Raw genomic sequence first — 12472 nt, forward strand, 5'->3', positions numbered from 1 at the left:
GCTTAAAGATGACCTTTTATGTATCTCAACTCATGTTTGGGAGGCTTTAAAATAAAAGGAAGCGGGTGCAGGGATGGAATTGACAGTGCATGGCTATGTCTGGGCAAGTTGAATAATAGAATCAAAAGCAGAGACATCTCCTTGCCAACAAAGGTCCGTATAGTTAAAGCTATGGTTTTCCCAGTAGTGATGTATGGAAGTGAGAGCTGGACCATAAAGAAGGCTGATGGCTGAAGAATTGATTCTTTTGAATTATGGTGCTGGAGGAGACTCTTGAGAGTCGCATGGACTGCAAGAAGATCAATCCTATCCATTCTTAAGGAAATCAGCCCTGAGTTCTCACTGGAAGGACAGATCGTGAAGCTGAGGCTCCAATACTTTGGCCACCTCATGAGAAGAGAAGACTCCCTGGAAAAGATGCTGATGTTGGGAAAGATTGAGGGCACAAGGAGAAGGGGACGACAGAGGACGAGATGGTTGGATAGTGTTCTCGAAGCTACAAACATGAGTCTGACCAAACTGCAGGAGGCAGTGGAAGACAGGAGTGCCTGGCGTGCTCTGGCCCATGGGGTCACGAAGAGTCGGACACGACTAAACGACTAAACAGCAACAACAACAAAGAGTTGGAAGGGACCCAAGGGTCATTTAGTCCAACCCCTTGCAATGCAGGAATCTTGGGAGTTTTAAGGGATCAGGTGCACTCCTGCAATTCACCTTTGATCACTCCAATCCACATGCTTTGAGGTCTCTATCCCTCATGGATCCATGTCCACATGGATAACGTAAGACACACTATACCATTAAAGCACATTCGAAGCATGTTCCCTCCCTCAAAGAATTCTGGGCACTGTAGTTTATTAAGGACTATTGGGAATTGTAACTCTGTGAAGGCTAAACTACAGCACCCAGCATTCTTTGAGGGAAAGACTGTGCTCCAAATATGCAGTCAATATATAATTTGTACACAGCAAAAAGGAGACTGCATAACCAGTTTGAATGATGTGGTGAACACAACCAGCTTCCTGATGTAGGAATTTATACTGCCTCTGAATACACAGCTTCCATTTTAGCTGCCTTTGCAAATAGTTATTGATATATCAATTCCACAGAAGCTTTTGCCTAAGCCCTTTGTAAAAGCCATCTAAGCTAGGACAATCAACTATTCAAAGATGAAGAGGGGAGAATCATAGCTGTCCAAATTAAATGGCAAGGCGAGAAATTAATAATTGTCGGGATCTACGCACCAAATGGAAATAAGACTGATTTCTATAGATCACTGGAGGAAAAACTATTTGAGTACATGGACCAAAAAATTGTAATAATGGGAGATATGAATGGTGTGGTATAATTGGAAATGGATAGATTAAGAGAGGCAAAGAACAAAGAAGGGAAATTGCCTAAGACTTTTTTTACGATGATGAAGAACTGTAACTTGATTGATATCTGGAGACTTAGGCACCCCTTGGAGAAGCAATTTACTCACTATTCAGAACCGAATCAGTCAATGTCAAGAATAGATCAAATATGGGTTTCGAACGAACTAACATCAAGAATCCAACAAATTGAAATACAAGCCAGAGTGATCTCAGATCACAATCCCATAGAACTGGAGTTAAAAGGCTTTGAAGAGAGATCATTTCGGTGGCGACTGAATGATAACTTGTGGGACGATCAGAAGATGGTCGAAAAAGTGCAAAAGAAACTATCGGAATACTTTATGGATAATGTGGACAAAGGTACCAAAATGAGTATTGTTTGGGACGCAAGCAAAGCAGTAATGAGAGGTTTACTGATTCAACAGAATGCATTGAAGAAAAACAATAAGGAAAAAAGGATAAAAGAAATCTCAAGACAGATCATGGACTATGAGCAAAAACTGATTAAAAAACCCAACAATTTGAAAATAAAGCAGGAAATAAAGACTTTACAAACACAATTTGCGATGATAATAAATAAAGAAGTCGAGTGGAACATTAAAAGGTTAAGACAGAAAAATTTTGAATCAGCAAATAAATCAGGAAAATGGCTTGCGTGGCAACTGAAAAAAAGAAAGGAGCAGAATACAATTAGCAAAATTAAGATAAATGGAGAAGAGACAGCCGACCCGAAAGAAATAAGAAAAGGATTCTTGGACTTTTATAAGCAATTATATAAAAATAAAGAAAGGAACAGTAAGAAGAAAATAGAAAGATATCTAAGAGAGAAAATGGTGCAAAAGATCCCGACAGACCAAAAAGACCAGCTGAATGCCCCAATAGAAAAAGAAGAAGTAAAAGAAGCGATAAAGGAATTAAAAAGAGGGAAAGCCCCAGGCCCGGACGGGTTTACATCTAGTTATTATAAAGAAATGAAAGAGGTGCTGATGACCCCACTGACCGCCGTTATGAACAATATCTTAAAAGAAAGAGACATTCCAGAAACGTGGAAAGAAGCATATATAACATTAATCCCAAAACAAGACTCTGATTTAACACAAGTTAAAAACTACAGGCCTATCTCACTTCTGAATACAGACTATAAGATCTTTGCAGGAATCCTAGCGAAGAGATTGAAAAAGATATTAACAAAGATTATTCACAAAGACCAAGCAGGTTTCCTACCAGGCAGACAACTGAGAGATAACATAAGAAATATAATTAATGCCATAGAATATCTGTCTGATAGGTGTGATAAACCAGCGACTCTAATGTTTGTGGATGCAGAAAAGGCCTTCGACAATATAATTTGGGAATTTATGTTGAAAAATTTAGAACATATGGAGGTCGGACAAGAGTTTTTCAATGGCATAAAGGCAATCTATACAGAACAGAGAGCAAAATTAATAGTGAAGAATGTTATTACTGAAGACATAAAAATATCTAAAGGAACAAGACAAGGTTGTCCACTATCGCCATTGTTATTTATAACGGTTCTGGAAGTCTTCTTAAATGCAATTAGACAAAACAAGCAAATAAAGGGGCTAACAGTAGGTCAAAATGAGTACAAAGTTAAAGCCTTTGCCGACGATTTGGTACTGACTATGGAAGAACCAACAGAAAGTATAGAGGAGGTATTGGTTGAGATGGACCAATTTGGTACGGTGGCAGGATTCAGACTGAACAAAAGAAAGACAAAAATGATTGTAAAAAATATGGATCAAAATATGATTGAATTAATGCAACAACGAACAGAGATAGAGGTGGTGAAAAAGGTTAAATATTTGGGAATTTGGGTAACAGCCAAGAATATTGATTTATACCAAAACAATTACATCCCGGTTTGGAAGGGAATAAAGAAGGATCTGGAGGTGTGGGCCAGAATGAAATTATCATTTTGGGGAGGAATTTCTACGATAAAAATGACGGTGCTACCAAAGATGTTATTTCTATTTCAGACCATACCCATACTAAAGGGTATAGGAATTTTTAAAGAATGGCAAAAAGTGATTTCAAGGTATATCTGGCAGGGGAAGAAGCCTAGAATAAAATTTAAATTACTGACGGATGTAAAAGAAAGAGGAGGCTTTGCCCTGCCAGATATGAGATTGTACTATGAAGCAGCCTGTCTATGTTGGTTAAAAGAATGGATAAAGTTAGAAAATAATGAATTATTAGATCTAGAAGGATTTGATAACAGATTTGGGTGGCACGCGTACCTTTGGTGTGACAAAAAGAGGGTTCACAAAGGATTTGGAAACCACATCTTCAGGGGTTCACTAATAGAGGTTTGGGAGAGATACAAAAATATACTGGAACCAAAAGTTCCACACTGGCTGTCCCCGTTAGAGGTAATAAGTGTGAAGAAGACTAATATGAGAAACAAATGGGCCACCTATGGGGAACTGATAACTAATGAGGGAGGAAAATGGAAATTGAAGCCATATGAACAAGTTAAAGACTTAGTTTATGATTGGTTGCACCACTACCAAGTAAATGAAATATTTAAAAAAGATCTGAAGGAAAAGGGTTATGTGGAAAAAGAATCAAGTTTCCAAAAGGACATTATAAATAATGAGTATAAAACTCTGTCAAAAATGTATAAGATACTGCTGGATTGGAATACGAAAGATGAAGAGGTTAAATCGGTAATTATACAGTGGGCAAAGGATTTTGGGTACAATATTCAATTTGAGGATTGGGAAAAACTGTGGAAAGAGCATTTAAAATTTACGGCATGTACAACACTGAGGGAGAATGTGATGAAAATGTTTTATAGATGGTATATGACACCTGTAAAATTAGCAAAGATGTATAAGGTTGATAACAAATGTTGGAAGTGTAAAGACAAGGAAGGGACATTCTTTCATCAGTGGTGGGAATGTAAGAAAGTGAAAAGTTTTTGGGAAATGATATATAATGAGTTGAAAAAAATGTTAAGATATACTTTTGTGAAAAAACCCAAAGCTTTTCTCTTAGGTATGGTAGGAAAGGACATCAGAAGAAAGGACTGTAAGCTTTTCCAGTATGCGGTAACGGCAGCCAGAATCCTGTTGGCCCAGAAGTGGAAACAAGAGGAAATACCGACGATAGAAGAATGGAGACTAAAAATGATAGACTATGCAGAACTGGATAAATTAACTGGGAAAATTAGATATACTAAAGACCAAAAGTTCATCGAAGACTGGGGGAAATTTGTGGATTATCTGAAAAATATATGTGGTGTGAATACAACGCTAGTGGGATTTAAAGAGGCACTGTAAAAAAAGAAAATAAGTATTGTTTATTAGAAATAATAGGAGTAAGGAGGAAAAATGGCAATACGAAAGAAGGGAATGTGTACTAAAGGTATAACCACGGATGATTGTCAGAGACGCTGAAGGAAGTCAAAAAATAACTATGATTTGTTGTATGCGGGATAAAACGAATAATTGGATGGAAACTTATAAAATGTATAACAATAAAAATTATATATATATAAAAAAAGCTAGGACAATCACAGCAGGAGGAGAGAGGTAGAAGTTGCAAGACTGCTGCTGGCTAAGATGTGGCCGTCTTTCCCCTGTATCTGGAAAATAGCATATTGGAGGAGCCAGAAGGCCTGGCCATCTAGCCCAGCCCATGAAGAACAAGAACTTTGCCACTACCACAGCTGGTTTGTTGGGAGTGGGGAGCAGTGAGCCTGTTTATATTGTGGCTGCCATTGAAGATGGGTCACTGCCAGTAGCCAGCCCTGTTAGGGTGGTCCTGAAGGGGGAGACACCAAGGGGGTCTTTCTTTTGGAGCATGACAAAGGGGATGGTGCTCCTCACAGGTAATTGAGTGTGCTTGCTCCTTGGTGAAAGTTTGGTGCAGCTGACGGGAGGATAGGAGTTAACTTGGCTTCCAAGTGAGAGGTGCAATGCTGGCAAGTTGTGTCTGTGGCGAGAGCATGAATATCCAATGTGACTGGTGGGTGCTTTGTAGTTTTGTATTGTTTTGAATTACTTATTGTACTTTTATTATTTAGTTCTTTTGTATTAATTTGCTGATCACCACTTCGGTGTCCTTTACGCCCAAAAGCAGTACTGGCACCTCCCCATTTGTATGTGACTGGCACACATGTAATTGCTGACAAGCGTACCATTTTCAGCAGTGCAAATGGGCAAGACAGGGGCAGAACGGGGTGGGCTGGGCTTACGTGTGTTCTGCTGATACACACGGCACCTCAGCACATAATCTCGGTGTAAATGGGGAATAGCATAATATCCTGAGGCAGTAAATTGCCTAAGTTTGCCTTATTTTGCATGAAGATCTAGTGTCAGGACTTACAAGGTTCAAGCTAAGAGTTTAGAAGACGTTAGTCTGTCTTCTTTAGCCCCAAATCACTTCAGTGGTATTAGCATGGGATTAACTGGGAATAAATGGCATTTGGCTTCTCCCATAGGTGATTTCCCATGCTTCTGAAAAAGAGCCAAACTGAGAGCATGGAAGCAGGTGCGCAGACACATTGCATGCCCACAAATTCACGTTCTGAGAAGCACAGATGTCTTCCTAACACATGCCGAACTTTCTATACTCTTTCCTGCTAGGTAACTATGTAGGATAAGGAAATTTCCAGTCCACCAAAATGGGCTTTGGTTCTCCATTTCACATGGTTGTCAATACAGTAATCTTTGTGTTTCTCAGGGCGTGCCCACGCTTTCACTTGTCCTGTGCCTAGAAAGCATGGGGGTCTGAGAGGATTTTCATTTGTCCCACCCACTGTTTACTGCTGAATTGTAACAAATTTCTATCAACAGTTTTCCTGGGGGAAAGCAGTGGGAGAAGAGGAAGTGTGGGCATGCCCATAGCCATGTAAGAAACACATGATGAGTTTCTGTAGGCTGTGATAAAGAGCATGTATACCTCAGTGGAAAAGCATTTCATTAAATGTTTTAATAATGATAATAATAATGTTATCATTTGGTTACAAGCATGAGCCTGCCATTTTGTCTGTGCTGTCTAACCCCCCAAAAAGGACCTTCCAAAATAATCTCCCTGTATTATGGACTTTATGTGATTATAAATGGGACATGAAACAAAGGACTGGATCCAACTCACAGGTCCATCTGACAGAAACCTGTGCAATTTTCCTGTCACTTTCTTTACTGAAAAGGTCAGAGGGAACCATCAACTGACAAAGACCAAAATACTATGCTGATCATCAAATGGGATGCTTCTGTGGTTGTTGCAGTCTAGTTGTAGAGTTGAATGGGACCCTGACGACAATCTAGTCCAACCCTCTGCAATGCAGAATTATATAGCTGTCCCAGACAGGGATGGAACCTGCAACCTTGGCGTTATCAGCACTAGACTCTAACCAACTGAGCTATCCAGTGCTGATCTGTAGCTCCTTCTGCCTCCTCCTCTCTGAAGGCAAGAACCTCAGACCTGGACAATGTCTTGAATGGACAGGGACCGGAGCACTCTGTGGATCGATGGAAGGACTGCTTCTTCCATGGCTTCACATCTTTGCCATTACCCATCTTGTGAGCTGATTTGCAGTTCCTTCTGCCACTCCCTCTGGAGGGAAGAGCTTTGAGCAATAACATCAGAGCCTGCCATAAACACCTCTGTGTATTTCTAAGGCAGGTGGAGACATAGGTGCCTTCGATCTCCGGAACTCCCTACTCCACCCAACACAGAAATCTGTGGTGTGGCTTAGAGAAGAGTAGAAACATTATGTTTCACACACAAGCACACACAGCCAAGGCAAGGTGGAAAGAGCTGCCTTTTGAGGAGAGGTTTTTGGGGGTTTTTTAAGCGATAGCCAGTGTAAATAGGCATGCTGCATTCTTTCCTTTGAGCTGATGGAAGCACAATGGCCATGTTTTGCTCAGGAGATCAGCAAACGGAAGTAATGGTGTGTGGCAATAGACAGCACCCAGTGAAACATTGCCATGCATGTTTTAAAAAACAAAAACCCCAACCCACCAAAATAATGTACTTCAGTGTATCCACACACAATTTTATTATTACCAAGGTTGCATGCCAGCCCCAATCTTTCCAAGCGGTAGCAAGATTGCAGGGTGTTCCAGGTGCTCACCTAGGGTTGGCGAGTTTGCTGGGATTCAAGGCGCAGCTGAGACTGTTGTGTGTGTGTTTTCTAAAAAATATGGTTTATTGTGCACACATTGTCACCTGGGTCTACTTTGGAGAGAGTTCAGAGCGTCGCATCTCAAGGAAGGCTTTTTCCACACAGCAGCGTAGCATCAGATTCTAAGACCTCTCTGTCTCTGTCCCAGCCTGCCTTCAGCCAGCCTGCCAAGATGGTTCTGACCTTTAGGCCCCACATTGACTTATTTCCTATTTCTCCTTCCCAGAAAACCTCTTGCTAAGCAACTCCTTCCCTTCTCCCAAGGGAAGATCTGCGGGATCCCTGTTTGCCCTCTAACCCATATCATTATGTTGGATCTTTCCCCTTACTGGATTATCCACAAATTTGAAAAATTGGATTAAATGGGGTGGGGGTGGGGAGTTTGGTTTGCCATTTGGATGAAGATGGTGTTATGCGGATGATGTGAAAAACATACACACATGGGTTGCATCAAACCCACTCCCAACTGCTGTGTGTACACCCCCTGCGTTCTTGCATTGATAACATAGCTATAGTTATTATGAGGTACCAAGACAAATGTTCTTAATACTGTACAAAGTGCTTCCTCACAGTTTAATCTTGTAAATATTAAAGACCAGTATTTTAACTTTTGTGGAGAATACCCTGTCTCCTTAAAGAAATGGGAAATGGCATCGCTGCAGCTACTACTATGTTTCCTGATGCTAAGTAGACCCTCCCAGTATCATAAGGAGGCATGACAAGTGGGGTGGAAATAATGACCATGAGTCATAGCTGCATGGGTAAACTGGTCGTCTCCAAGGTGTAGAGTGGCCCACTTCATAATTTAATACTGCCATTAAACTTCCAAGAGTTAAAGGGAAGTATGTGTAACGTGATCCCATAACAGTGGAACCAGAGCCAGAAAACTTTCTGAATGCTCAGGCTGAGCAGAAAAACAATACCATTGGAGCAGGAACAGGTATTTGTGAGTGAGTGTCTTTGTGTATGATTTTGATTCTGAGTTAGTATTTTTCAGCATCTCACTCCTGTGTCCGTTGCTTTTCTCTCCTTTGTGAATGAAGATCCAGATTCCTTCTTAAAATCAGCTCGCCTTCAGCGCCTGCCTTCATCTTCGTCGGAAATGGGTAGCCAGGACATCTCGCCTCTCCGGGAGACTAGCAAGGACCCATTCTCTGGGGACTGCAGCTGTCGCCAGGACGGTCTGACTGTGATCATCACCGCCTGCCTAACGTTTGCTACAGGAGTCACGGTGGCCTTAATCATGCAGATCTACTTTGGAGACCCACAGGTAAGAAGAGGTATTTGACTGTTTTTCTCTTGATAGGGAAGCTTGCATTGAAGTAGGAAGAACCTGCCTTTCATGAATAATGGTAGCTTCTAATTTTGCTTGCTACAGTTAATCATGATGTATTCTTGCATGTAGCAGCGGGATTCAAAGTGCTGTGTTGGGAACTGCCACACTTCTCTTACTGTGTCAGTTCAAGATCAACCACAGATTGCATAACTACTTGCTTATAATAGTGAATGTAATAGTTACTATAGTTACCAGCAGCGTTCAGTGTTGCGAACTCACCATGAGCATGAAGCACTTTGAATGCACTATTTGTCAAAGGGTGAGCCGCACATCGGAACCTCACTTTCCCAGTGCGGGTTCCTCTCTGTCATGCGCTGCTCTAAGCATGTAAGGGCTTATCCACACTTACCTTTTGCCATGCTCTTTCTAGGCACAGGTCTGTGCTTTAAAGCTCTGTGTACAAGTGTTCTCCCCATCCCAGAGCTTTCCCCATGAAAACCCACCCTTTAAAGCTGAAGTACGACAAACAGCTTTTTCGCAGATTGCCGTTTGTGCCAATTCAGCTGTAAAGAGTGTGTTTTCGTGGGGAAAGCTCTGGAGCAAGAAGAAAAAAAGGCACCCGAACACAGAGCTTTAAAGTGTGGACCCTGCCTGGAAAGCATAGAGGAAAGGCAAGTGTGGATAAGCCCTAAATGTAACTGGGCATATTCTACGCAAGATGGAATGGTCCCACTGCAACTCTGTTGTTCCTGCTCCTGCAGAGGCAACATCTAATGCTTTTGTACTAGAGCTGAAACCTTTTCACCTATATTTTTATCCCATCTTTATGACTGACCCAAGAAAAGCTAAAGAGCTTCATGGATAAACAGGGAGCTGAACTAGTACCAGAGGAAGTTGTGTTATACCAGGTCAGACAATTTGTCCATCTAGGCCTGTGACTGGCAGGAAGTCTCCAAGGTCCCTGGTGGAGATCTTTCGTGTTCTTTACCACCTGATCCTTTCTTCTGGAGATGCTAGGGACTGAATCTGGACCTTCTGCATTCAACTAATGTGTTCTATCACTGAGCTATGGTCTCTTCACTATACGATTGGTATCTTTGATCATAGTCTAACATCCATTACACCACACTGGCTCTCTTTCCTCACTGAAGCCTCGTGGCTCAAAACATGCATTCGATTCAGAAGAGAACCTCTTTCGCTTCCTGTATCTCAGTTAATATTCGGGGTTCTTCCAGACAGGTGGTTACTGTGGGATCCGTGCTGCATCAGAATGCCATTCCCTATTTTTCTCTCTCCATTTAATCTGGATTTACCTTTCTTGTGGAAAAACTGACAAGCTTCCCCTCCCCCCCCCCAAAAAAATGTTGCCAGTGACTTGTTTATGATATGACCTGAATGACCCATCTGCTACATACAGCCTCCATCTGAATGATTCCTCAGTAATGATTCATGACAAAAGCAGTCAACAGCATTACCTGTGAAAACAATCTAAAGTCCTAAGTAAGTTGCTCTCTTTGGGCATTAAAGCAGGTACAAAAACCTTCCAGCAGTGCTTTATTTCTGGGGGGATGCAGGGGGACGCATGCCCCTAAACATTTTGTGAATCTAAGTTTGGCCTCATTGAGGGGCAGTATTTCAATATGAGTAGGAAAATGAGAGTACCCCTAAACATTTTTTAGAAAGAAAAAAAAGCACTGCCCTCCAACTGTTGTAGGACCACAGCGGCCATCATTTCTGATCACTGGCCATGATGGCTTGGGTTGATGGGAATGGGTGTCCAGCTACGTCTGGAGGGCCCCATCCTTTCTTTAACATAAACACATGATGGAGGCTGGACCTTTCTGGACCTGCCTAGTCCCCAGCACATGAAGCTTTTGTCTCATAATGTGACTTCCCACAGATATTCCATCAAGGTGCCGTAGTCACCGACGCTGCTCGCTGCACAGCACTGGGGATCGAGGTATTGAACAAGCAAGGCTCCTCCGTGGATGCAGCCATCACCTCAGCCTTATGCTCAGGAATCATCAACCCTCACACGGCCGGCATTGGTGGGTAGGTGTTCGCCACAATCTCCTTTGCTTATCATTTGTCATCCTTTTGTGTCACCCTAGGAAGCCTCCTGGCCCTCATCAGAAAAGAGAGTTCTGTTGCCATTGCTGGGCAAACTCCTACGACTGTTGGGGAAGCGACCTTTGCAAATGCTCCACGGTGATATTGGTCTTGTTGTTCTCACATGGGCCTTATTTGTCTGATGTGGTGGTGAGGAAGTCCATGCTGGTTTTAAGATTTGCATGTGGCAAATCCAGGCTCATGTGGCAGCCTGAAAGTTGAATGAAGCCTTCCGCAAGTTTTGACTGGCTCTTCCGCAGTGGATTGTGGAGGAAAGAAGTTGTGTAAATGTGCCCTACTGAACCAATAACTGTACGCTAATGATACTGTGCCATATAAACTGTTCTAATGAATGATAATTAATGCAAGCTTCAAGAGCTGGTTCACACATTGCCGTCTTAAATGAGGAAATGTGTGACATCGTGCCCACAGTTGTTTATATTGTCCTCTGGGAAAAGGAAGCACGATTCCTTCTTCCAATGGCTGGTGAAAGGCAATGGCAGCTGCCAGTTCCTTTCACTATTTGCTTTCTACTGCAGAAGAAAATGAGTGCTGGGAGTGACCTCTGGCCACTCCATGCCACTGGTGGGAAACTTCAGGTCTGAGGACCAAATGTGGCCCCCAAGTCACTCTATCTGGCCCTCAGGAATCTTGCCACACCACATACCCTCCCCTGCTCTGCACCTTCCTTGAGTGTCTTTGCCTGGCTTGAATGGTTCCTTGAATGTTGACAGTGCCTTTGCTTGCCTGGATGAAGGATAGAGAGGAATCTCTGAATTTGTACATAAACTAGTTTACTGTACAAAAGTAAAGTGCACACCTGCTGCTCTGCTCAGTTTTGCCTTTGATTCTTCTTATCATTTACATGTGGCTCCTAGAAGGTTGCCCAGAAGGGAATGTGGCTGCTTGGCTGGAAAAGATTACTCAATCCTGCTCTATACTGAAAGGAGGCAACCTATTCTTTGCTTCCGTCAGTGAGGCCGATCTTAGGTACGCCTTTGTAAAAAGGGCGTGTGGATCAACCCATTGTTCTAACAGATCATAGGGCAGAGGCGTCCTATGTATGTTGAGTTTAGGGTAGGGTTACCTGGGAAAATGGCCTGGGATGATAATATATTAAATAATCTCCACAGTCAGGTTTTTATTGGTACTTCCTGGTATACTAAGCTGTGCCGATCAGAGATAGATTTCTGTGAATCTGAAGGTGGCTTTGGAGGTCAGTTGGGTATAGCGCCATAGAAGGACTGCCATGCATCTTCCTCCAAAAGACAAGCATGTGTCCGTCTGGAACATGTTACAGTTTGCTCATCCATGCCATTTATTTAAGCCAGGGGAGTTTCTGCACTCCAGAGGCCAGATTCAACTGCAAATTTCATCAACCTTTACCTCCTCAACACCTGGCCCTCTGCCCATAGCTGTGGCCTCCTTTCAGCCATCAGAATGTTTGTTTTAAAGAGGTTTTATGCAAGAGAGATTTCAAGTGTTTTGATAGCCAGAACACCAGGAAGTTCTTGAGCATATTACATAAACAGAGACACTCAATAACAGCCCATC

The 12472-nt window shown here is 42.3% G+C and overlaps 1 protein-coding gene across 1 annotated transcript in view; it reads left to right on the top strand.

The window, feature by feature from the left end:
- Positions 1-12472, top strand: part of GGT7 (gamma-glutamyltransferase 7) — a 39796-nt gene that overhangs the window by 5407 nt on the left and 21917 nt on the right. The window contains exons 2-3 of the mRNA XM_081864702.1: positions 8577-8803; positions 10710-10861. Of these exons, the coding sequence (XP_081720828.1) occupies positions 8577-8803; positions 10710-10861 (379 nt within the window). The remainder of the gene's footprint in view (positions 1-8576; positions 8804-10709; positions 10862-12472) is intronic.

Source organism: Podarcis erhardii (genome assembly GCF_964252035.2).
Source record: "Podarcis erhardii genome assembly, chromosome: 6".
In the NCBI taxonomy this organism is placed as follows: domain Eukaryota; kingdom Metazoa; phylum Chordata; class Lepidosauria; order Squamata; family Lacertidae; genus Podarcis; species Podarcis erhardii.